The sequence below is a fragment of the Cavia porcellus genome, unplaced genomic scaffold, assembly GCF_034190915.1.
Source record: "Cavia porcellus strain 051 isolate PalLab524CR breed Dunkin Hartley unplaced genomic scaffold, mCavPor4.1 scaffold_6, whole genome shotgun sequence".
Taxonomy (NCBI): Eukaryota; Metazoa; Chordata; class Mammalia; order Rodentia; family Caviidae; genus Cavia; species Cavia porcellus.
In genome coordinates this window covers 51,327,138-51,353,441 of record NW_026947489.1, presented here as the reverse complement: position 1 = coordinate 51,353,441, position 26,304 = coordinate 51,327,138, and the positions used below count along the sequence as shown (strand labels likewise).

Below are 26,304 nucleotides of genomic sequence, written 5' to 3'. Positions count from 1 at the left end.
TGCAATGGTTAATACAGAGCCCGGGTCTTGAGTTTTCTTTCTCACAAAGACGGTGCCTCCTTCAGCCTGTTCCAAAGGCCTTCAGCTGTTTATTCTTTAGATTCTTCAGTTGCCTCCTGTATTTTGTCCGCATTCATTCCTGTTCTCAGGGGCAGAGCTGTTCCAAACAGATTAAGTGCAGAACGGGAAGTCTCTCACCACTGTCTTACATTTCAGATTAATTTTCTCAGATCATGTTCATTTTTCTTAACATACATTCTTTAGAATTTTCTTTAATATGGGTGTTTTGAAAATAAATTCTTAAATCTGTTGCTTTTAATGTGACATTTCTTAAGAGCCATAGAAGGAAGTATGCTAGATATAAAATTCTAGATGGCTTATTTTCTTACAATAAGTTGAAAAATATTATCTTCCCTTTTTTTTTCTTTTTTTCTTTTCTTTTTTTTTTGGTCTGCTGAAGGGGCAGTGGGGAGTTTAGCCATCAGGTAATTGTAAGTGCTCTTCCCCGCCCCCCACCATGAATGCCTTCTATTTCTTGCCCTTCAGTCTACTTTAGTATCTTCTGTTAACTGAATTCACTCCGATATACTTAAATAATTATTTTTTAAGTTTATCTTCTTTGAATTTGTTAGGCTTCCTGCATCTGAAGACTGGAGTTTTTCAAGAACTTGGGAATATTTGCAATAAACATTTTTTCCAGCAATGACTTTTATAATTTATTCCCTATATCCATTTAGAGATAAGAGCAGACCTAGACATACGTTATCTCTTGCTGTAACCATGACATCTTCTGACTCATACTTTACATATTTTTAGATTATAGACTAATTATGAATAATTTCCTCTACTGTCATCAATAACTTTTTATTTTGAACTATTCTATTTCTATTATTATTGTATCTTTCTATTTCTATTTGAGTACTATGTAAATATACTTAACTCATTTTCTGTTCAAGTTTCCAAGTTTCTCTTTTATCTTTCAAACTTTTAAACAACATGGTCATTTTGCATTCTGTACCAAAGAATTCTGTTATCTGAACTCTGCCTGTTTCTGGAAACTTTCATTTGCAATGGCTGTCATTCAACTCAAAATTTTGTTTCCTTGAGTATTATGTGATGTTTGTGATTATCATTATGAGCTGCTGCTTTCATGTAGGAATTTTTTGGTAAAAATTCCTTCGGATTGCATTCTGTTCTGGTTAATTTCTGTCTTGCTGTCTTGTTGCTAAGACAAAACACCTGACACCTAAAATTAAAGAAGGAAAGGTTTATTTACCTCCTAGTTTGTGGAGGTTTCAGTCCCTAATCGAATGGCTCCAGGTAGAGTGACACACAGCAAAGAGGCAACAGTTTATGGCAGTGGGTGATACCAGAAGCAACAATAGCCAAAAGGGGAAGCAAGCTTGTTTTCCTCACTTACATTTTACAAAGGCTATATCCCAGCTCTGGACAATGAACCAATCACAAACTCTAGAGTTAGGCACCTCTGAAAAGCCCATGGCCACATGAGGCTTTGGTGGGCATGTAGACACAAGCCATAACACATTGAAATTAAGATTTTTTCCCCCCAGAAATCAACTGTATTTGCTTCTACCTAGTGGAAACATTACCAAAATGGAACCATTTCAAATTAAATTCACTTAGAGTTTTTCAATACCTAGAAGTAATATGCATTCAGATTGCAAACCAAAGGATAACTGATATGACTGCCTATTGAGTCTCAGCATTATTTTCCCCTTCACTCTCCAGCAGGGCTAAGAGAAGCATGTTGCCTTGATTTCTTCCATGTGAGATGTGTTGAACAATTTATTTATTATTTACCTATTCCCTTCCCCAGTACTCCTTTGGTGTTTGATCTTTTTGCACAAGTGTTCTTTTGACTTACATCCTTTCATGTGAGCCTTGTCCTAGACTCCTCATTCCATTGTTTCACTGCCCGTATGTTTTGCAGGATTTTGCAGAAATACCACAGGGAAAGCTGGCTTTTGTGCCTGCTTTCTTCAATGTTTCCTGGTTTTAATTTGTTTTTGTCTTTGCAGATCCTCACTGTTCTATCGTCCCATTGATGCATTTATAATATTTTGTATGTATTATTTCACCAGTAATTTGTTTTAGGGCATCTAATCAATTACATTTCTGAAATCAAAATATTATTTTAATACTTTATTAACAATATTTGTATGAAGCTTATACATCAATATATCATAAAACAGTTTTATGAATTTTCACAACACACCCTTGGTCAACTACTTAAAGTTATTAAAAAAAACAGCAACAATAGCCTAGAACATGCCTTCTTGTTCTAGTCACTGCTTTTCTCAAAGCAAATATTATTTTTAATCTCAAAGATTAATTTAACCTTTATAAAATGTACCTAGTTGTACTCCTACAAAATGTAATACTTAGTTTCTGATTTTTTTTCCCCGCTATAGCATGTTAGTGAAATTCTACCCTATTGGATCATTCTCATCATTGTGAAATATTCAGTGTAAGTAGGAATTTAATCAAATGTGTTAGGGGTACATGATGATGGAGACCTGTGTAGACTTATGGATGAAGAACCAGAAAGGGCATTATCTGGATAACTAATTAGGCTATCGTGAATGCTGCCACTTTGAAGAATTCTCTTGCATGTCTTTTAATGAACATGTCTATGCATTTCTATTGAGACTAGATCTAAGAGTGCTATTATCAAATGATCAACTTTTAATTTCAAAATGATGCTTTTAACATCTTTTAACTACAAAGTTTCTTAAGAGAGAAATTACTGATCAACATCCCTCCAACTCCAGAAGTAGCTAGTATGTCATTTTTCAGGCTTCAGTCAACATAAATTTACATAATTGTAAAGTAAGAGCATAAATTTTCAGTGAAAATATATACTCCAGGGAATTTCTCAAAGTATGAATTCAGCTCTTCTTTTTAAAGAATTTCAAAATAACTTGCAATATGAGTTTTTAATACACTGTTCATTCACATATTGCAGAGTACTTATGGGTCTTAATGTTGACAAAGTCATTTCAATGCTTTCAGAGTTTCATGGCTATTTCCTTTACTGACTTACTCAAGGTTACTCTGGGCAGAAAACTGGACATGAAGAAATTCAAGGGGAAATAGAAATAAGAGTGGATATGGAGCTTAAAACTGAGCTAGTGTAGAATCTGTGACAGAGAAAGAAAGTGGAGCATGTCTTTTGTTGAAGAGATATCACATTGGGAGATAGAGAAAAGAAACGACTTCAGGAGAAAATCGTAAGGAAAAAAACATAAATGAAAAGAGAAAATGATCCTACGCACTTCCTTCTTATCCCACACTCATCTCTCCATCCACCCCTCTGGTGAATCTTCTGAGGCCCCTGCTTATGACCTAGGAGAAATAGGAAACTGAGAAAAGGTAGTTTTTGACCCTTGCTTCTTCTAGTTTGGTGAGTTCTAATAAAAAATAATTTAAGTCATATAGGATGTCTTACTCTGTTTCCATTAACACAGAACTCACCTTCTGCTCAGAGGTCTAGGCTTAGTCCTATTTTACAGCAGTGGAAAAGGTTTTACGATGGTCAGTTTGATGAGCGTCTCTTTCTTTTTAGGTACTGGCAAAGTAAGGGCAGAGAGGGGCATGAGGGGTGGAGGGTTGGAGAAGCTCCTTCAAGCATTTGGGGAAGACCCTGTAGCTTCTCTCTAGAGTCTACCATTAAGCTCACTAAGCTGTGAGACTCAAGGTAGGACTAGTCAGCAGTAAAAACAGAAGCAAATGTCAGATCCCGCCCTTCATTAACATCCATCAGGACTAGGAACCGAATTCTAGAATCCTACACACTGGCAGAAATCATGTGCATACAGAAGCACTGTCAGCTGTTGAAGCCAGGGGTTTTGTCCAGTTTCTTTAGCTGATCACATTTATTTATTTATTTATTTATTTATTTATTTATTTATTTATATTATAAATAATGCACATTTCTATTGAAATGTTAGTGACGTACATAAAGAAAAATACTTAAAAGTAATTCGCTTATGTGATACATAAATACTTGTGAGTAACCCAATTGTCTGAAGCAATGAATTCTAGTACTTAAACGTATAGCTTCTATATAATTTCCTTGTTTATGCAAGCTTATAAAAAGATTTCTAATTTTTTGTACAAACACACAATCTATTTTAATGTAGCACAAACGTTTACTTCATATATATTGAGAGAAGGAAAGCCCTTAATTATTCCTGAGCAATATATAGAGATTTAACCCCTTCTTAAGAATAGTTGTGTACTGTTTTGCACCAAGTTTCAACATTATCAAACTGCTTCCTTGTTAAATAGTCGTTTTTGTTTTGTTTTTTAAACAAATTGCTCTGCTGTACTCACAAGGTGAATGTCGGGGGCTCCGTCTGGGCTTTGGGGCCAGATCTGGGGGTAGAAACTGACAAAGCTTGGGCGCTGGGGTCCTGGGGCGCCAGTGAAGTCCCGCCTCCTCGGCAGCGACCAATCAGCTGCGGGAGCCGCCCCTCTTCGCAGTCTGCACTGCAGCCGGCTCTCTGCTCTTCACCCCCATCTCCAAATTCCCCGGCCACCTGGCCCGCCTCCCGGTTGCCTCAGCGGAGGACTCCCTTCCCCCTCCAGAGTAGCCTGGTGTAGGTGTGGAATCGCTGGACGCACGGTGAGTCTTGCCCAAAGATGGTTCCTGAGCTGCAGGCCCAGGCCGACCGACTGAATTAGGGCGGTCCGGTGGGGTGCACTGTCGCCCCCAGCTACGGGTTCTAGGCCTGAAACGCTTGCGCCCAGGAGATTAGTATCCTTCCCATTGAATCTTAGAGGCTTCCCTCTTGTCTCCCCATCTCTGGGTCCCTGCTTGTCTCTGTCACTCTTATTTATTACGTGCTAAATCTCTTCTCCTGGGGCTTAGCCATGGAGAGTCCCTAGAAAGCATTTTCCATTCTGCCCCGTTATCTATGCAAATGAATAGAATTTACCAGATGCCGATGTTTTACCACCTTTGCTTTGGTTAGCTCGTTCTGTGTGTCTCTGTGTCTGTCTCTCCCTTTAAAAAATAGAATCCATTTTTGCACCAAATCTCACGCTCCCCCTCTGCATCCTTCAAGATAAGTTGGCGTGTCTTCTTCACATGTATCTATTTGCCCTGTAAGTACTCATTGTGAATGCGTTTTCATATGCACTTCAACATTATTTTCATGAAAGTCATTATAATGAGTTAGCTGGCGGTGCTATTCATCCTGGCATTTTGGATCGATGGTGCAGGGACTTACAGAGCAGACCTCCAGCTGTCCTTTAGCTGAGAAACCTGAAGGCCAGAGAAGGAACAGAAAGTAAAGGGAGGCTCACTATCTCTCGGCTGCTTTGCCTAGTGCGATCCTGAACCCAGGTTCTGTGGGTTTATGTCTCAGAGGGTCGCTCTACCAGAGCCCTGCGCCAGAGCCTGCCTGCTGTCTGGGCCTGATTGATGGATGCTCATCATCTTCAGACTGGGGGAGGAGTGTAAAAGGCAGATGAGAAAGGACTCGTGACTGAGACGAAATTAGGACTGAAAGTTTTGCATGTTTCTAGACTTGAAATACTGAATCTTAGGGTGACTTGCATATTTGCTGTACTTAATAAGCACCCAAGCATTTCTATTATGGCATGTATTAGATGCCAGGCATTAAGAACAAGTCTTAACCCATCTACTTTTTAGTCTTAAATAAATCCGAAATGCAGATGTAAGTTTTATCACCCCTGTTTTACAGAATTAAGTAACTTGCCCAGGGTCAGCCAGCTAGTGACTTTGGGTCCAGTCCATCTGGTGAGAATCTGAATTCTCGCCATTACACTACTGTGTGTTTCACATTCTAGAAGGGAACACCTGTCACCTCGGTGAAGTCACCTTATAAAGAATGGACAGGCAGTTCGAGGGAGGAGCAACCGAAAGGGAAGAAATGGGATTTCACCTTTACACTGAATAAGACATCTCAGCCACCCATTGCTTGTTGGAAATTTATTATTTTCAACTTACAAAAGACAATGCAATCAATGAAGAGTGACACAAAAACTTGCCGCTCCTTGTTCCTGGATTAAATATAAGCAGATAGAAATGTATTCTTCCCTTCTCCCTGCATAAAACAGATGTGGGTCTCTTTATATAAACGAAAGTCTATTCGACAATTTCTACAATCCGTGTTTTTCCATGGCCCATGCCTCGAGGTGCGTTGCCTCATTATGTGAGATTTAAGCTTTTCCTAAAAAGTGCTGAGTGCACGGATGGTTTCTATGGTAATTTATTCAGCCCATTTCCTACTAATGGGCAGGATCGGAGACATTTGTGCCTTTAATAAAACAGCCTTGTAGACTGCTAAGGAGGCAACGCCAGCGTCCCTAATCTTCTGCAGTGCCGAGCCACCAGGGCTGGCGACACAAAGAAGCGCTGTCCCCTGCCAAGCGCCGCCCCTCGGGTTCCCACTCCTGCCCTGGAGGAAGGAAGTGGGGAGGAGGAGACTGCTCGGGAACCCTCCTTCCTCGCTCTCGGCTGTTCTCCTGCTTGCCTAGCTCTCGGCTCGCCCTCCGGGTCGGAGCTCTGCAGGGAGGCCCCAGCCCCCGGGCCTTGCACCCCCCCCCCAGCACCTGGCAGCCCCGGTGGACACTGCGAGGTGACTCGGTGAGTGGCCCCTTCCGAAGCTCTCGTGGCCTAGGACGGACGGCGCTGATGAGCTGGGCCCAAGGGTTGGAGGTGGCGGGACTGGATGGCTGCAGCTGCGGAAGGCGGCGGCGGGGGGGGGGGGCTGGGGGGGATTGCGGGCCTGGGTCAACCCTGGACAGCCTTGGGGCGTTTTGTGTTCGCGCAATGGCCAGCGATTTTTCCAGGCTGCCCTGCTCTGCTCCTTCCCGAGTGCCGCGCAGCTCCTGCGCCCCGCTTTGTGACAGCGATGCTGGTGTAGGGTGTGCTTTGTGCTTCCACTCAGGCCTGACTTCCAAAAGCAGCTTTCTGGGATGAGAAGACCGCGGCACCCCGGGAGGAGGCCGGGCTGGCTCAGGGGCTGCCGGTAGCTGGTGACAGAGCATGGAGCATCGCTCTGTCCTGCTGCCCTTTGATCTATGCAAAAAGGGACTCCGGGACTGAGATTCCCTGGGTCGCTTGCACCGTTCCCCGGAGACCGGGTGAGGCTGGAGGAGAGACCTGTGGTCTGCATATTCCATCTCACCCAGCCCTTGATGCCCAGGGGCCTGGACAGTTCTCTGCCAGCCGCGCAGAGCTTTTCTGCTGCACTCCCCTCCTCCCAGGCTGCCACCCCCGCCTCTCAGTCTGCAAACGTCACAGCCCCTGGCCCCCGCCCCGCTCGCTGACTTTGAGCTGGGAGGGGAGGAGGGAAGACAGAGGGGACCAGTTGCCAGCTGATGGGTGACAGCCCCTAGGAGTTTAGGACAACATTTCTCACCCTTCGTCCATTTGGCAGAAACCCTCTGAGGCAATGGGGCCATCATCTACACCGAGGCTGGGCTTTAATAAAACACAAACAACACACATAAAAATCACCCAGGTCTTCCCATTCCTGAACAAGAGTTCCTCAACTCTGTGGTGCTGCAGAAAGTCACCCAATGGGAAAAATGTGAGAATAGGACAGAGAATGGCAGGAGCCCCAGAGGGAGCTCAGAAATTAAAGACTTATGGTAAGGCAGAAAGTTTGACTTCCTTAATTCTCTGGCTATTACTGTTATTAGTAGTATTACTATTGGTCTATGTTTGCAGTACACGGTGATCAAATTCCTCATGAGGAGGTGGTACATGTGCATAACACGTCTTAATTATTTTTTGTCCTCCTGTTCTTTCCCCTCCTCTATCTCTTCATTCCCTTTCCATTTGCAGATTTATCTTGCTACTTCCTATTATCTGTCTGTATTTTGCTCTGTATTTGTATTTTGGGTTTCTTGTATAAAGAGAAACCATGCAATATTTAGGTTTGTGTCTCTTATTTATTTCACTTAACATCATGGTCTCAGAGTGCATCCAGTTTCCGACAAATAACTCAGGTTATTTTCTTTATTGGCAGAGAAGGGTGCTGTTTTTAAGCTGAGTGGTAAATATATGCAATTTTAAGTTTTACAGTTGTTTGTTATTTCACTTCTGTTGATATTGTATTCTAGTACATGTATGAATTAAACACTTTTTTAGACACCTTCATATCCCTCACCCAGTCGTCTGTCCAGTGATGATCTGCTCATGTTTTTGGGGAGTTGAAGAGCAAAATGTATTGTCTGACCTGAGACACTCTACATTCCAAGGTCTGAAATCAAGGTACAATACAGGATGCCAGTGGTATGGTATCCAACAAGGCCCTGCCATTCCTATATACCTTTCTTTCAGGGAAATTCCCTCCAGCCTTATGGCACTGCTGTGTGGTAGAAATATAAACTCCACTCTCTTCCTAGCTCCAGGTCCTGCCTGGAGCACCTTCTGCTTTTTGATGATGACTTTGTACCTAATTATAAGGTCCAGGGGAGAGAAAGCAGGAACCATGGGGAGGTTAACAGGAAAAATAAAAATTCATTTTCCCCTGTTGTGTCTCTCTGAGTTCACCAAGCTAGAAAACACAGGGATTCAGGCATCAAAAGGGAGCATTTGATTCAGAAGTTAAGTCTTGTCACTCTCAGCTGGTTAAAGTGGGAACAGAACCAACTGCAGAGTTCAAGGACACATCTTGATCATTCCTTTACAGGGAATGAGACTAACTACACTGGTATGCAAACACATAGCCTGATGGAAGATGACAAAGACACTGGTTTGGGGCCAGTGAGATAGAATCAGTTGACTGGGCTATTAAACACACATAAATATGTGTTTATCTTCTGTTTACATGAACTTATTAATTGCACATATATTACTTCTATTAAATTGTAATAATACCATGTATAGCAATTCCAGAGATTACAGATTTGGATAAAGAAAAGTACTGTTCACCTCTTCCCTTCCCAATGTAATCAGAGGTAGCATGTTGAAATGTGGCCTCCATAGAATCTGTATACATAAAAAGGCGAGCATCTAAGAAACATTTATATATTCCTTATGCTAAAGAAGGTAGATCTCTGCACTAGATTTCTGGGAGTGGGTCCTAGCTCCACCATTTACTGCCCAGGGGACTTTGAGCAAATAACAAACTATCTGGCTATTGAGATTTGGATTGTTTTATTTTACCTGTCTATAAAATGGGTATAATGTTGACACATACCTCAAAGGTTTATGTACATTTACTATCAGGATTAAATGATGACATGAGTCAGTTATTGCAAAGCAAAAAACCTGAAAACTAGTGTATTATTACTACTGCAATAACTATGATCACCTCCATTATCTTTATCTATAAAAATACATTTCTACATAGCACGAGTTGAAATTTTTAGTTAATATATATCTAGAACATTCTAGGTAGATGCAAAATGGATTTACTTCATCCTGAACTAGCCAGTGAGGCAGTTCTGCATTCTGGTCATGTGACACATTAGCACTGGGGAAAATGTAGACCCAGAGAAAGGGGTCTGCTGGGCAGCCTTGCAGGACTGAGTGGGAGATCCTGAAACAGGTAGACTGGAAGATGATACTAGGAAACACCCCTCATCCATTTATGTTTTTTTTTTTTTTTCTATTTGTAGTTTTGTGTGACAGTACTATGTTTATTGTCTTAGTTACTCTTCCCGTTACTGAAACACAGTACTTGAAAGCCTCAAGTTAAGGTGAAAGGTTTTATATTGGCTCACAGCTTCTAGTGGTTTCAGTCCACAGTCAGCTGAATCCAAGGCAGGGAGGCATGGCAGAGGGACATCACAGAAGAGAAACAGTTCATGGTGCGTCAGGGTAGGCAGCAGGGGGCAAAGCAGCAAAGCAGCCAGCAACAAGCCTGCCTTGACATGTTATGGAGGCCACACCACCCCCAGGGTGGATCTGCCCATCCTCCATACCCACTACTATGCTGAACCATCAACATACAAATCCACATACACCCAGGTTGTTTTGAAAGAATGCCGACTTTGTAGGTCCTTCAGATTGTGATAGTACTCTCCCCACAGCCTTTCCACCACTAAACATTAGCTGCTTTCTTTATTTTCCTCACATTCTTCTGTCCAATACTTTCTCTTAGTTCTTTTTTGACAGTCCTATGAATAACATGCATTGTATTTTCTGTTGACTGACTCATGAGATTATTTTTTTTCTGAGAGATGGCCATATCTTTGCATATCTTCACTTAAAAGGGTAGGATTTCCACAGATAGAAAAATGTGGGTGAGAAGGGAAAGAAAATGAATGAAAATGATTTAACATGGAAGCAGAATCTCTAGGTGTGCGGGGTAGCCTGGAAACTGCAGGGAGGGAAGGAACAAAAGATAAGAGGAGGAGCTGCCACCTTGGAGTCATCACAAGCCAGGAGGAAGGAGCCAGGTCTCCCGCTGTGGACACTGGTAAAGCTCTGGTGATTTTTCTTCAGGACAGTAATATGGACAGAGAGGTTCCAGGAAGAGAGCCTGGTGACTTGGAAATCAGCTTGGTTTAGTCTAGGCATGAATTACTTAAAGACCTAAAGTAAGTTAATGGTAGCATGATTGAAAGTGGTGAACAAGGACATTGACAGTCCTTGTGACCAGCTGATATGGAATAACAGGAAGAAAGAACATACTGTGACTCTGTCGCTGACTGTCCTAGTTTTTTGTGGACACCAGGAGGGGTAAAGAAAAAACAGACTTCTTAATAAACATTTGTTGGCTGTCTGTTCTCAATATCTCTGAGGGAAGTAGGCAGACAATGCTTGTTTTTAACTGCTACAAGCATCAAGTTTATTCAGTGTACCTCAGAGGCACTCTTTTGCAGGAAAACAATGAGTTGAAGACTTCTTTGATTTCAGAAACCAGCTATAAATGATCATGAGCTCTTTCAGTCAGGGTCTTGACCTCATCAGCCACTCAGGATAGGACCTTTTCCTAGCTAGCTATGGAAAGCACTGAGCAGTCAAAGACTTTTTCAAGTACTCATGCAGATACATGAAACATAAACAGTAATTTTAGCAGTAATATTATCATAAGTCTTAATGTTGACTGCAAAAAACTAATATAAAACCTAAATCAATAACTATTCAATCCACTTTTTATGAAAACCAACATTACATTAGATTTCTTCTTTCACTGCAAGAATTCTCTATTATTCACATATTTAAATGATTTATATTTCATCAAATAACTATGTACATGCATATATAATATATGTCTATAAGTAACATAAGGGCATATAACCTGTGTTATTTCCTCTAATTCTGAGAATCTTTTGTGATTCATACTATTGTTTCTATTTGATAAATAACGAAACTACATCTGAAATATGTTATCCAGGTCTTGCCCTAAGATTTGAATCTAGAGAGCCTTAACTCTACTGCCTGAACCTGTATTTAATTGAGAGTGAGTCTTATGGTCTGTCTGTGCTCCTCAATGCTCAGTGTTGGAATCTTAATCTCCGGGGCAAACCTGCTGAGAGAGGAGACCTTTAAGACAGTGGTGAATGCAGAGTCCTCATGAGTGGATTAATGTTGTTATCCAGGCTTTGGGTTAGCTCTGACCAGAACTAGTTCCTGATAAAAAAGAACCATTCAGTCCCCTTCTTTGTTCTCTCTCATACATGCCCTGTGGTCCTTCTGCCTTCTGCCTGGGCTGATGTGGCACAAAGGCTTTCACTGATTGTGGGACCTCCATCTGTATTTCCCTGCCTCCTGAACTCTAAAGAAAAACATCTCTGCTTTATAAATTTCCAGTCTCAGGAATTCCATTTCAGCAATATAAATGCATATTTCCTGACATGGAAAATAGAGAGGAGGTAAAGTCCAAAGAGGAAAACTTAAGAAATGCCAAGAGGAGATGAAAAAAAAGGACAGACAGTAAGTGGTTCCAGAAATCAAAGATAAACAGTTTGCTGAGAGCCCAGTGTGGTGGGGAGGTATGCTTCTTTATGTGGTGATTGTAGGTATGCTACAATCCCAGCACTCAGGAAGCTGAGGCAGGAGGATCACAAGTTCTAGGCTGCCCTGGGCTACATAGCAAAAGGGGGGGGGTTTGGCTTGCTCAGGACAAGGATAACAGCTATGCCCAGAGCTGCTGGGGAGCCAGGACAAGGAGCTGTGGATATCTTGATTATCAAAACGCCTTTGTTTTTAGAGGTCCTTTTCAATCAGGTTCAACTAATCAGACTGAGGAGCATCCTTACGTGGAGCTCATGATGAAGCAGAGATGCTTGTGAGCTCACAGCCACAGAGTGTTCCAGTGCAGGCAAGAATCTGCCCCTTCTCATGACTTGTCACCATCTGCACTTGGCTGTCCAACACTTGGACTCAAGGCACTGAGGCTTTGTCTTCCTTCATACTCAGGTTATGACTTTGACCAAAGAACCAGCTTGGTGAACTCAGACTTTTCAAACTGAAATTTTCATTTTCCAAGTGGAGATTAATAAAGTCAGTGTGGAGCCCAAGAAGAGTGGGACGGGTATTGGAAGAATAAAACATGGCACCACTGTGTCGGTTCTTTGAGGCTGCCGTATCAAGTGAGCATAGTACAGTGGTTTAAAGTAACAGGAATTTGTTCACTCACTATTCTGGAAGCTTCAGAGTTCAATGTCCAGGTGTCAGCAAGGTTGGTTCCTTCTAGAGGTACAGAGGTAGAATTTGTCGGTGGCTTTCTAATCTGAGCATCTATTTTTTTTGCCTCAATCCTTAGTGCTCTTTGATTTGTAGACACATAACTCCAATCTTTGCCTTCATCTTCTGTTAACATCCTCCTCTATGTATCTGTATCTCTCTGTGCCCAAATTTCCTTTTCTTATTGAGATCAGCCATTAGCTCTGTCCTATCCAAACCCAGTATGTCCTCATTTTAACCTGAATACATCTGATAGATCCTATTTTCTAAAGTCACAAAAACAGATACTATATTAAGACTTCAAAATATCACTTTGGTGGACACAGTTCTGCCTTCATTTGTCCCTTCTATTTTTGCCCACCTGTGATGGAAAAGTACCATACCATCTGAATTTGACCCTACAAGTTTAAGTAGACAGGGCATGAGTCTTAACTACAGACCTGAACACTGAGAGCTTTGGTCGTTTCACTTGTCAGCGTCATTCGCACTGTGAATTTCACCATCTGGTGGGAAAGGGGCGGATGGTGCTTGTTTTTTTGGTTTGTTTGCCTACTCCTTGCAAAGCTGAATCTTTGCTTTCTTTTCTGCAGAAACCACTAGCGCCATGGCGACTCCCTCTGCTGCCTTCGAGGCCCTTATGAATGGAGTGACAAGCTGGGATCTCCCTGAAGATGCTATCCCATGTGAACTGCTCCTGATTGGCGAGGCCTCGTTTCCTGTGATGGTGAATGACATGGGCCAGGTCCTCATTGCTGCCTCCACCTACGGTCGAGGCCGCCTGGTGGTCTTATCCCATGAAGACTACTTGGTGGAAACCCAGCTCTCACCCTTTCTCGTCAATGCTGTGGGGTGGCTTTGTTCTTCCCCTGGGGCTCCCATCGGTGTCCACCCATCCCTGGCACCTTTGGTCAAAGTGTTCGAGGGTGTTGGAATAGAGGCAAAAATTGAGCCAGAAGTGAACGACGCCCTAGGGGTTTACTGTATCGATGCCTACAATGAAACCATGACTGAAAAGCTGGTCCAGTTTATCAAGCGTGGAGGAGGCTTGCTCATAGGAGGCCAGGCCTGGGATTGGGCCAACCAGGGTGATGATGAAAGGGTTCTGTTCACATTCCCTGGGAACCTGGTGACCAGTGTGGCCGGTGTGTACTTCACTGACAATAAAGGGGACACCAGTTTCTTTAAAGTCTCTAAGAAGATGCCCAAGATCCCAGTCTTGGTTAGGTGAGTACCTATTCCAGTGCAGACCTGGCTCCGGGTTAAAAAGAAAACATGGTTCTTACCTTCGTGCTGCTTCCAGGGTAACAGAAGAGAACCTGGAGGTCATACATGGATTCTTCGCAGGACAAGTAGATTTTTAAAATGCTGTATGGCCCAGGAAGGGCAAGGTCCCCATTGCTCCTGCCTTCCCAGGCGAGATTATTTTGCTGCTTGATGGAAGTACTTAATTACTGCCTATTGAATCACCTAATATCTAGCTTAACCCAGGAATAAATCAGCAAAATAACCCAGGAAGATTCATAAGAAAGAGTCCTTCAACTAAAATAAGAGGAAAAGGAAAACATTAGGGGCCCCCTAAGCAAAGTCTAGAGAGAAGTGGGAAAAGTCTGGGAAGGTTCAATCAGATGGGGAAATAGAAAACAGAAAACTCAGAAGTTGAGATTGCCAAATAGATGGCACTGATTATATATGCTAAATTTCAGATTTAAGAGTGGGGCCCAGGGTCTGGGGATTTAGCTCAGGGGCATAAGTACCTGCCTTGCAAGCAGGTGGTCGTGAGTTCGATCCCTGGTACTGATTAAAAAAAAAAAGAGTGGGGCCCAAAGATTAAATAATTGCGAATGAAGAATATAAATTGATGAGTGCAGAAAGAGGATGCACTGAATGAAAATGCTTCAAAAACGTCAGCTAGTCTGTTTTATTCACACACAGTGCCATATGTGTGCAGGTTAATAGGTGCTCAATAAATATTTGCTGGGCATAAAATTAGATGGATGAACATAGGAGATGAATGTGGATAGATGAATATAGCTGGAGTATTCCCAGGGGTAGAAAAAGTACTCAAGGCCACTCCCTGTTGTACATTAAAGTTCTCATCTTCCTTGGAACAGAGAGCACTGATACTTCTGGTTGATAAGGCCAGGGTAAGTAAGATTGGGAGAGGAAGTTGCTTGGAGGTAGTTGGAAGCATGAGAATGAGCTTGGATCTCCTTGGAACAAATGTTTTGGGGAAATCCACCAGAAAAATTTGTCTACTGTGTCTTTTGGATGACCTTTCCCCAGTTTAACCTAGATACAATGGTACCTCAGTTCACAACCTTAATTCATTCCATGATTCTGGAAATGATGGCCACGTTCATGTCCATGGTAGTGGTCATGTGTGTAGCCGAATATTGAATGTTTTCCCCTAAATTTAAAATCAGGAATGGAAGAACATCTGCTCTCATCCCTTCTGTTCAACATTATATATGAAAAGTAAAAGAAGGGGTAGTATATACAGTGTGTATACGCTGAACAAAAGGATAAATCATGGCACACCACTGTGTGAGATTTCATCATGCTACTTAGAATGGTACAATTTCTTATGTAATGTTCACTTCTGTAATTTTCCTTTCACTGTTTATGGACTACATCTGACTGTGGTCAACTGAAACTGCAGAAAGTGAAACTGGATAAAAGGACATGATCAGTATGCTGTGCTAAAGAAACAGGAAAATTTTTAATCTTTTCAAATCAGTGTTAAAAAACATTATCAAGACAGCAAACAATAGTAAGTATTTTAGGCATGTAGAAGAGTTTTAAATAATAAGATTCATCTGAGCATAAGGTCAGCATATTTCCTGCAGTGGGATTATTTTATCCCTAGAAGTACTTGCAGAACATATAATCATTCTGTAAAGAGAATCTCCAAAATACTTGACTTTACCAATGTTGTAAGATACAAAAATCAATTACATTTTATATATTAGAACAAAATAAGTCATCATTTAGAATATTCTAAAATCAAGAAATAGTTACATTTAAAACAAAATGTCGTAGTATACTGAAAACTTCAAAAGTCCCTGAAAAAAATAAATAAAATCTAAAGAAGTAAATAAAAATACCATGTTGATGAGTCAGAACACGATCTTTCCTTCCTCCCTCTTTTCCTAGTTTGCTATTGTTTCGAGACGTCTCATTGTGTCATCTGGGCTAGCCTCAAACTTACTGTGTATCCCAACCTGGACTCAAACTTTCCTGTTCACCATCCTTCTGCCTTGGGCCCTTGAGTGCTGAGATTACAGGTGTGTGACACCATGCCCCCATCAAAGTATTAAATATTTCTAAAACATTAGTTTTTTTCCAAAAGTGTTCTATAGACTCCATGCAAAGTTCAAGTTGATTCTAAAACTGATAAACAAATGAAAAGAACTAAAATCACTAAGCCTATTCTGGAAATGAAGAATAAAGGTAGAGAACCTATAAAAGCTAATTTTGAAATTTCTGTAAAGCTGAAATAATCAAAACACTATAATACTGGTATAAGGATAGACACACAGACTAGTTCATCTCATGTTTATGTTCAGTTGTTTTTTGACAAAGTTTCCAAGATAGTAAGTGAGGAAAGAACAGTCCTTTCAACAGAGAGTTCCAATGCAAGTGGATTTCCCATGCTGAAAAAACGAAGCGTGTCCCTTACCCCATCATCACGACACATAAAGCAAATACTTAGATGTAGACATAACTCCAAAGTCAAAAACTCCAAACCTTCCAAATGAAAGCACAGGAAAAAGTACCAAAAGTATTAGACAGAGGTGGGCTTCATAAAATGCAAGAAGTGCATGATCATAAAAGGAAAAGATTGATAAATTGAGCTTTATTTAAAAACTGTGACTTCTGTAGCTACATGCAAAATATTAAGAAAATAAAGAGATGAATTACAGACTAAAGCAAAATTTTGCATGTTTAACAATGACCTTCCATTCAGATTGTGCAGAACTGTATTTCGGGAAGACAGTTTTTTAAAAGGCAAAGTATTTTAACTTTACAGAAGATGATATATTAAAAGTCAAAACACCCATGAAATGATTCTCCATATTATTAGTCTTTAGACTAATGCACATTAAAGTCACAACAAAATATCTTATCTCTTAAAATTAAAAAGTGACAAATTAAAGACTCACAATTTCTTATAAACTTGACATACATTTAGCATAAAACTCAGCCAACTTTAATCCAAGAGAATTTAAAATATGTCAACACAAACTGTTGCACAGCAGGATTCAAACTGGACGTTATCCAGATGTCCAGCCACAGAAAAATGGTTAAATAAAATGCAGAATATCTTTGTCATTGCAAAATGCTGAACAGTAAAAGGGAATGAATAATTGAAAGGCTCAATGACATGCGTGGTTCTTTAAAAATTATTCTGAGTGAAAGAAGCCAAATACAAATAGAGTACATACTTCAGGGCACATGTATAAGAAACTTTAGGAAAAATAAATACAACCTGTATGTACAGAATGCACACCAGCCTCTTTCTGTGCTGAAATAGGGGACTGAATCAACTGTAATGGAGCAAAGTGGATTTTCTACGTGATGGATATTTTGTGTCTATTTGCATAAAATCGTGGTTATGCAGTTGTATCAAATTAGCAGAAACTCATCAAGATACACATTTAAGATAGATGAAATTTCATCTTGTGTCAATGAAGATTTTTAAATAGGTGTTTAGAATATATGATTGATATAGATGCAGTTTTGATATGCATATATCATAATTTCTTTATGCATTCATCCACATTTATATGATGCCGTACTGTGTCTTGTCTACTGTGAAAAACATTACAGTAAACCTACAGGTGCAGAGATCATCCCAACGTGCTAATTCCACCTACTTTGAATATAGACCAACAGAGCAATGACTGGGTTACATGGTAGCTCTTAAAATTTTCAAGGAACCTACAAACTATTTTCTATATTGTAGAAAGTTCTACGTGAACCAATGTAGAACACATTCTGTATGTACCAACTTACATCCTTACCAACAATGTATAAGAGAATTCCCTTTTCTCAATATCTTCATGAACATTTATCTCTTGGTGTTTTCGTGATAGTTATTTTCACAGAATGAAGTATTAGCATGGTTTTGACTTCCATTTCTTTGGTAATTAATAATGATGTTGAGTGTATTTTCATAGACCTGCTAGCCACTGTCTTCTCATAAATCTGCTCTTCAGGTGTTTTGCCCTTTATAAATTGGATTATCATTAATTACTATTATTTTGCTATTGAGTTATATGAGTTCCTTATATAGTGCAGCTATAACCCCATACTTGGCACACAGCTTGCATATATTTTTCTCCAGATCCATAATCTGCCTTTTTGCTTTCCTTGGGTTTTGTGTTGCCTTGCTGTGAAGAGACATTTAGTTTGCTGCAGTCTTGTTTACTTTGGGTTTGGTTCCTGTGCTTTTCTCATGATAGCCAAAAATCATTCTCCAGACCAACACTAAGTAACTATTACCCTGTATTTTCTTCTAGATATTTTATGATTTCAAGCTTACCTTTAGGTCTTTAATTCATTCTGAGTTGATTTTTGTGTGTAGTGTAATGCTCTTCTCAATATGGTGTAACTCGGTTGTCATTTTCTGACGATGCATAGAAATTTTTCTGATTTTTTATAGCAATATTGTATTGCACTCTAAATATACATCCTAGTTTTTTCAGCCAATCCCTAAATTTATATTGTTTTCAATATATTGCTATTATAAATAATGTTGAAATGAATAACTGTCAGTTTTATGTAACTTCCTACTGGCTGAATTGCTAGCTCAAAAAAACTTAAACAAATGTATATTTTGGTTAGGAAGTACCACAATTTTCTCTATTTGGATGTGCACTATTTCTGATTCCCATCAGGAATATAAGAAATGTCAAGTTATTCCAGAGGTATTCAATAAAGAATTATCAGACTTGTGAATTTTGCCAATTTGATAATCAGAAAAAAGTACTCTAAAATAATTTTAATTCTCCTTCTTATACTAAGATAGATTATCTTTTTGTGTGTTTTGTTGTTTGTAATTTATGAAATATCTATTCATCTGTTGTTAATTTTTCATACTGGGCTTTTACTATTTTATGACTTAGTAAAATCATAAGACCTATATCTATATACATTAAATTTCCCTTTTGAATATGCTTACTATTTTTACCAAAAAATGCCCTTGTATGTATAATTGATTTTGTCAGTCATTATTAATACAATCTGATTGCAAGTCAGACTATAAAAACCATACCCTTGTTTTAACACTTACTTGATTTTAATTTTTAAATGAATATCTCCTACTCACTTGGAGTGGTTTTTTCTTGTGTATTTTGTAAAGTATGGGTCCAGTTTGTCTTTTCTTATATGGCTGGCCAACTGCCCAACATCTTTATGAAAATATCTATCTTCTCCCCAGTAATTTAAAATGCATCGTTATTATATATAATACACATAATTACTGCATTATTTTCCAATTTTTAGATAAACTTATTTTTTATCTGATTTGAGAATTAACTTCTTTATATAATTTATCTTTCCTTTCAACTCTGAACTTTCATGTGTCCCACCTTCCTCCAAGATTTTGGAGAAATCACTAGGTATTACGGTACTAGCTGGTTTTCACTAATTTTTGCTTGTTTTAATATCATAGCTTTATTAATCTGGTATTCTTTCTTACAAATTGCATCAAGTGTCACAGGATATTCATCAGCAGTTTTTAGCATCAGTTAGAAGCCTCACCAATATGCTTGCCCACCAGTTTTTTATAGCAAATTTGTTCTTCTGTGGTTTTCGGTTTTGTTTTTCAGATTTTTCTAGCCCTTCAGGATAAATCTAATCTTTCTTGGAAAAGTTTTATTTGCAGTAAATTTCAGTGTCCTCATGTGCTGAAAAAGTTTTAGGCAGCTAAAACATTGACTTCTTTGTAGACAATTTTGCTTTACTTTCTACAGTCTTTTGTAAGATTTTTTTCTTTTATATTTGGAGTTATAAATTTACCAGCAACTGACTCAATGCTCCCTTGTTTCATTTTCTCTGCTTTCCATTTGGATAGTGACTTCATTCTAAAGATTCAGATGTTTTCAGTCCGAACAAATGTTTATCTCACTTCTTCTCTTTGTTCTATCTTTTTGGAATTCCTAATTGCTAACTGTTATAATGTATTCCAATCTGTTTCTCTTTTTACAATGTTTATCCTTTGTTCCTTTAGGACTGCTTCATGAATTATCACCTTACTTAACTTTCCAGTTTAATTAGTTGCTGTCTTTAGCTAGGTCTTGATATATTTTCTTTCTGTGTTTCAAAATTAGGGTTACCTGTTCAGTAGTAACACCTTTATTCTGATCAGTACATTTCTATATAAGCCTCAACCATTTTTTTAAAAAAGTGATGATCTATCTTCTTAACTTTTGCTAGTGACAAGCCATATGTGTTTCGAGTTTTCTTCTCCATGTGCCACCATTTCTTTGAAGTTTGTTTTCTCTTAGAGTTTGATGCTTTTCTTTCATGTTGTTAATTTTCAGCAAATATTGTCTAAGATTTAGATTGCATTGAAATTCTACATCAATAAGTTTTTTTTTAATTGCTTTTATGCTATCTTTTCTCAGGACAAATGATAATACTGGTCCTTGGTTTTCTTGATCTTCTCTTTCACATATGTCCAATCCCAGACCCTTCTGTTCTCATGGAATTTTGATTCATCTGACTCCATTTGATATATGTTCTCCATATACACTGTACTACCCTAATTTACTGATTGTACCCTTTTCAAAATCTGTTACCATCATAAATATGTTTCTATTTTAATAACATTTCATTTCAGAATATGGTGAGAAAGAAAAGGAAAACAAAATAGATATTTTTTCAATTCACCAAACTATTATTTTGCCCCTTCTAATTAAAGTACAGAAGTTATGATTGTTGAAGCTGATAAACAGATGTCTCTGAGAGCGCTCTTTGATTTAGTGCTGAGCAGGGTCTCGTATCATTTATTTAGATGGAGTTCTAGGATTTGGGATCTGAATCTTGGCTTAGAAGTTTTAGTATCTCTCATTTCCTTGCAGGAGACTAATGCAGAAATCCTGTTACTGATCCATTAATTCAGAACATAGTACCATATCTTTTCACTGACTTCATTAAAAAAAATTGCATGAAACATATGAATATAACTTTACAAGAATTAACAATTTCTTAAAGAAGTAAGAAAACTTAAAAAAATAGCTATTTCTATTCAGTTTTCTAGACATATTAGCCAACGTATTGCTTAAGAAAAATAAATCCTACCAATGCATAATATTCTGGTTGGCCTGACTGATGTCATGGTGGCACTCTCAGGCCATGATCATCCAAAGCAAGATTATAATCATAAGGTTGATAAACCCAGAATCATAGCAAGAAGAGCTAGTTAAATGATTTTAATGGCAACTGCTTCAAAGAAAGGGAGAGTCATCTTTGAATTGCAGATTAATGCCTTTATTTTAAAGAAAGACTCCACTGTGAGAACTAGTTTTCCAAACCATTAAAGCTCTGCTATTCCCAGAGAGTACAACACAAATCCTATGAATATGTTCTCTACCTGTTCCTCATTTCTTTTGGTGTTTCCACAAATCTGCCTTCTGATCGTACATTTGCCACACTTCTAACATAAATAGCAGAACAATTCCCGAATCTTAAGCTTACAGAGACCACTCCTGTACCCAAAACCTCATCCTATTATGTGTCTCCATCTCTGTACATTTGGAGTGTGTTGGAGATCTTTCAGGCATGGATTTCTCATAGAGAGTGACTACATGGTATACTTTCTAGGGTCAGGAAAGTAAACACATGGCTGAGCAAAAACAAAACAAAGCAGCAAAAACCATAGCGTTCACCACTGTGTGGGGCAAACAATGAATCAGTAGAAATCCAGATGCAGTCAAGTCCCATGGGGTTAAGACAGCCATATGGTGGATGCAGAGTTGATGGCACTCAACTCTACTGAAACCCTTGTTTCAGTAAAACTTCATGCTCAGTGAAGTCAGACCTACCCCATTCTCTCTTCACACATCTGACACATTTGTAGTACTTGCTGTATAGGTCACACTGTTTAAGAGTTGTATGTGGGGCTGCTCCTCTAATCAAGCATGCACATGTCTTTTGCAGTTGTGAAGATGACCTGTCTGAGGATAGAGATGAGCTTCTGCATGGGATTTCGGAGCTGGACATCAGCAACTCAGATTGTTTTCCATCCCAGCTGCTGGTGCATGGGGCCTTAGCTTTTCCTCTGGGCTTAGATTCCTACCATGGCTGTGTTATAGCTGCTGCTCGCTATGGCCGAGGCCGAGTGGTTGTGACTGGCCATAAAGTATTATTCACCGTGGGGAAACTCGGCCCCTTTCTGCTCAATGCTGTCCGCTGGCTGGACGGAGGCCGAAGAGGCAAGATCGTGGTGCAGACGGAGCTGCGAACGCTAAGCGGCCTGCTTGCCGTGGGGGGCATAGACACCAGCATTGAGCCCCATCTGACCAGCGACGCGAGTGTTTATTGCTTTGAACCCGTGAATGACGTGGGGGTCAAAGAACTGCAGGAGTTTGTAGCAGAGGGCGGTGGGTTATTCGTTGGAGCTCAGGCTTGGTGGTGGGCCTTCAAGAACCCTGGAGTGTCTCCTCTGGCTCGATTCCCTGGAAACCTCCTCCTCAACCCCTTTGGCATCAGCATCACAAGCCAAAGCCTCAATCCAGGGCCCTTCCGTACCCCGAAAGCGGGGATAAGGACCTATCACTTCCGCTCCACTCTGGCCGAGTTTCAGGTTATCATGGGCCGAAAGAGAGGAAACGTAGAGAAAGGCTGGCTGGCAAAGCTGGGACCCGATGGCGCAGCTTTCCTGCAGATCCCTGCTGAAGAGATCCCGGCCTACATGTCTGTGCATCGGCTTTTACGGAAGCTGCTGAGCCGTTATCGTCTCCCAGTAGCCACCCGAGAGAACCCTGTAATTAATGACTGCTGCAGAGGGGCTATGCTTTCTCTGGCCACGGGCCTGGCACACTCCGGAAGTGATCTCTCTCTGTTGGTCCCAGAAATCGAAGACATATACAGCACCCCCTACCTGCGCCCCTTGGAGTCTCCTATCACCGTGGAAGTCAACTGCACCAATCCAGGTAAGGCCAGAGGACTAGGAGCTCAGTGTTAGGAGGATGAGTGGATTGGCAGCCTGTGACTGCAATAGTTCATATAGGGGAGCTGAGCATCTGCAGCGGGCACCTCCATCCTTTGCAACTGAGAAAGTAAAAACTGGGCATTTGGGTGCTGCTTGGAAGAAATCAGTCAAAGCACCACCAGCATGAAGGGAAAGAGCGGTGCAGAGCTCAGGGAGGGTCTGTGGAGGGCGGCAGGTGGAGTCACAGAACAGGGAAAAAGCATGCCCTTCTGTATTGTCTGCAGGCACCCGATACTGCTGGATGAGTACTGGCCTCTACATACCCGCAAGGCAAATCATAGAAGTCTCACTGCCTGAAACTGCTGCCTCTGCCGATCTGAAGGTGAGGCCACACACCGTCTGTCTCACCAGGTGACAGGCACCTGAGTTGCCCTCCTGGTTGATATCCTATTTGGTCTTCATAAACCTTTCTGACAGTACAGAGTAGGGATCATTGCCTTCATTTCAAGGATGAAGCAACTAGGTTGCAGGAAACTAAATGTGAATCTGATACAGCTCAGAGCCCAGAACTCAAAATTAACCAACTTACAGCTCTATGGAGTTGTGCTTCAGTCAAACCCACAGAGTGACGATAGGGAGAGCTATCAAACTGAAGGGACTCATCCCTCCTCTTACAGTCAATAAATCTTACTTTGTTACCCATCACCACATACGTCTGCCACTGTAGCACAAGGTCTTTTTCATTCTGGCTCCTTTCCCATGCCACCAAAAAAGACTTTTCCTCAGTAACTCAAGTCTACCCTCTGCTTCGTCCCTTCCACAAACACGCATTCTATTCCCCAAGTTAAATTTTTTATCCTGTTATTTCCCACCATCGGGTTATTGTACTAGCAAGGGTCTACTCCATGCTTGTGTCTTATCTTGGCTCTTGTTTAGCAAAATCTAAAGGTAAGCAGTCTCAGGATTATCAAGTGCAAGCATCATTCGACTTCTCAGGAACAGGGAAGGAATTAAAGTCTTCTGTTAACATCAGCCAGATTATAAATGCCTTGTACCAGCCCACTCTCTACTCTGCAAAGGGCTCCTTTCTGCCCCCTCTTCAGTACCAGAATTGCCATCCTGAAATATCCAACCTTGAATTCTTTGTGTTATAAAGACATCACAGGACCATCTGTGGAACCCACAATCCTCAGAGTTCACCCCCCAGGCTGCACTCTCTGCTTCTCATGTTAGTGTCTCCAGGTGATCCTTGGTGGAGCTGTTCACATCCTTTTCAAGGATGTTCAAGAACCCTGCATATCCTTAATGTAGGCTGCATGTTCATGAGGAATACTGAAACTTCACAAGTCTATCTCACATTCTCAGTTTCACACGCTATTTCACTTGGGGTTGTGGCCTAATGACTCTTCCTGAGTCCCCACTCCTTGGGCTCTCTTCTTCTGCCCTTGCAAGCCCCATGCTGATGCTGATGGGGGATTTCTCTACTTCAGATACAAATTGGCTGCCACACAGATGACCTGACCAGGGCCAGCAAGCTGTTCCGAGGACCCCTTGTGATTAACAGGTGCTGCTTGGACAAGCCCACGAAACCTATTACCTGCCTCTGGGGTGGACTCCTCTATATCATTGTGCCTCAGAACAGCAAGCTGGGTTCTGTCCCCATCACCGTTAAAGGGGCTGTGCATGCCCCCTACTACAAGTTGGGTGAGTGGATCCTGCTGGATGCAACTCAAGGGAAAGGGAGCGGCTTGAGACAGGGAGGTGACTGTGGGATGTTTGGTGCAGGAGAAGAAAGTCCCAGATTAGTGGAGGAAAGAAGGATAACTTCCTTAGATTCTGCTTTGGACCAACAATAAAAAGACCAAAGCACACTGATAGGGACTTCATACAAGGATAGAGAGAAGAATATGTCTGTTCATGATCTAGGCTTTCTTCATATGAAATCTAAATTGTATGTATTAACTTAAAGGATTTGGGAATGTGTGTTTCAAGCTCTCTGGCCTCTTTTCCTAGGAGAGACATCCCAGGAGGAGTGGAAGAGACAAATCCAGGAGAACCCAGGTCCCTGGGGAGAGCTGGCCACCGACAACATCATCCTGACAGTGCCAACCGCAAATCTGCGTGCGCTGGAGAACCCTGAGCCGCTACTCCGGCTCTGGGACGAAGTGATGCAGGCTGTGGCACGATTGGGTGGCGAGCCATTCCCTTTGCGTTTGCCCCAGAGGATCGTGGCTGATGTGCAGATCTCAGTGGGTGGGTGCTCCCAGAGAACCCTCCGTGTGTGCCACCCCTAAGGGTCCTTCTTGCCGCAGCTAGGAGGGAAAAAAGCTTTTGTTTGTAAGGCATGTACTACATGTACTCCTTGCTCTTTAAGTAGAAAGCAAAGGATATACATAAGAAATAGATAACAGTTTAAATTAGCGTGTCAAGAGATGCCATCAAAAACACCAAGACATCTTACCTTGCAGGGTGGCCTTCAAGAGCCTTCAAGGAGTGGGTAAAGGTAGTAGGGGCCTTCACTCAGCTCAGAGTCATTGCAAGACTTTGAATAAAGTGTTCCTAGGCTGTGAATCAAAATTGGGAGGTGGGGTGGCTATATTTTCTTAGCTTGCATAGATAATTCTCGTAAAGTAGTACCAATGGAGCAAATACATATCTGATAATGAGAGGAGAAACCACAACCAAAAGGTCCTGAATTTTGAGAAAAAGATACAGCAGCACAGAATCCCCCCCAAAACTGAAAGAGTAATGGCAGGACTGAGCCTCTATAGCTTCTGGCCTCTCCCCTGGCAATGCTGGTCAGGATGGAGTATGGATGAGGGTACTGGAAGGAAAGCCAGGAGGTCTGAATTTGGGTTGCCCTTCTGAGCAGGAGGGATGCCAGAAGCTGTCTGAGGATATCCGGTATTTTGGAAGAGAGAGTTCAGGGAAGAATTTCATAAGGTGATTGAGAAGACCTGACCTTCTGCTCTTCCTTCCTACATTTTCCAGGCTGGATGCATGCTGGGTACCCCATCATGTGCCACCTGGAGTCTGTACAAGAGCTTATCAATGAGAAGCTCATCAGAACCAAGGGGCTGTGGGGACCTGTGCACGAGTTGGGCCGTAACCAGCAGCGGCAGGAGTGGGAATTCCCCCCACACACCACGGAGGCCACCTGCAACCTGTGGTGTGTGTATGTGCATGAGACAGTCTTGGGCATCCCTCGCGGCCGTGCTAATATTGCGCTGTGGCCCCCAGTTCGGGAGAAGAGAGTCCGAATCTACCTGAGCAAGGGGCCTAATGTGAAAAACTGGACTGCCTGGACTGCGCTGGAAACGTACTTGCAGGTACTGAGCAGGGACTGAGGTGGGTGGGAAACCCTAGGGGGGCCATGTGGTTAGATGATATCCTGGGGGCCCAGGTGTCCTCGCCTTTTCACGTGCAGAAAACCCTGCTAGAGTCCCTGTATGACAATCCTGTAGCCATGTCTCTCAGTGCATTGCTTGGTGTGACCCTAAAATGT

General features: G+C 41.2%; 1 protein-coding gene across 4 annotated transcripts in view; it reads left to right on the top strand.

Moving 5' to 3' along the window:
* LOC100723292 (TRPM8 channel-associated factor 1) overlaps positions 1–26,304 on the top strand; it is a 41,421-nt gene that overhangs the window by 8,400 nt on the left and 6,717 nt on the right. For 2 of the 4 annotated variants that reach the window (XM_005006091.4, XM_063250657.1), the window contains exons 2-7: positions 13,231–13,864; positions 21,806–22,800; positions 23,084–23,181; positions 24,290–24,503; positions 24,813–25,052; positions 25,791–26,128. In XM_005006091.4, the coding sequence (XP_005006148.1) occupies positions 13,245–13,864; positions 21,806–22,800; positions 23,084–23,181; positions 24,290–24,503; positions 24,813–25,052; positions 25,791–26,128 (2,505 nt within the window). In that variant the 5' untranslated portion in view covers positions 13,231–13,244. Of the gene's footprint in view, positions 1–4,497; positions 4,649–6,449; positions 6,638–13,230; positions 13,865–21,805; positions 22,801–23,083; positions 23,182–24,289; positions 24,504–24,812; positions 25,053–25,790; positions 26,129–26,304 lie in introns of those variants that run through there. The other 2 variants (XM_005006092.4, XM_005006093.4) reach the window with 2 other exon arrangements.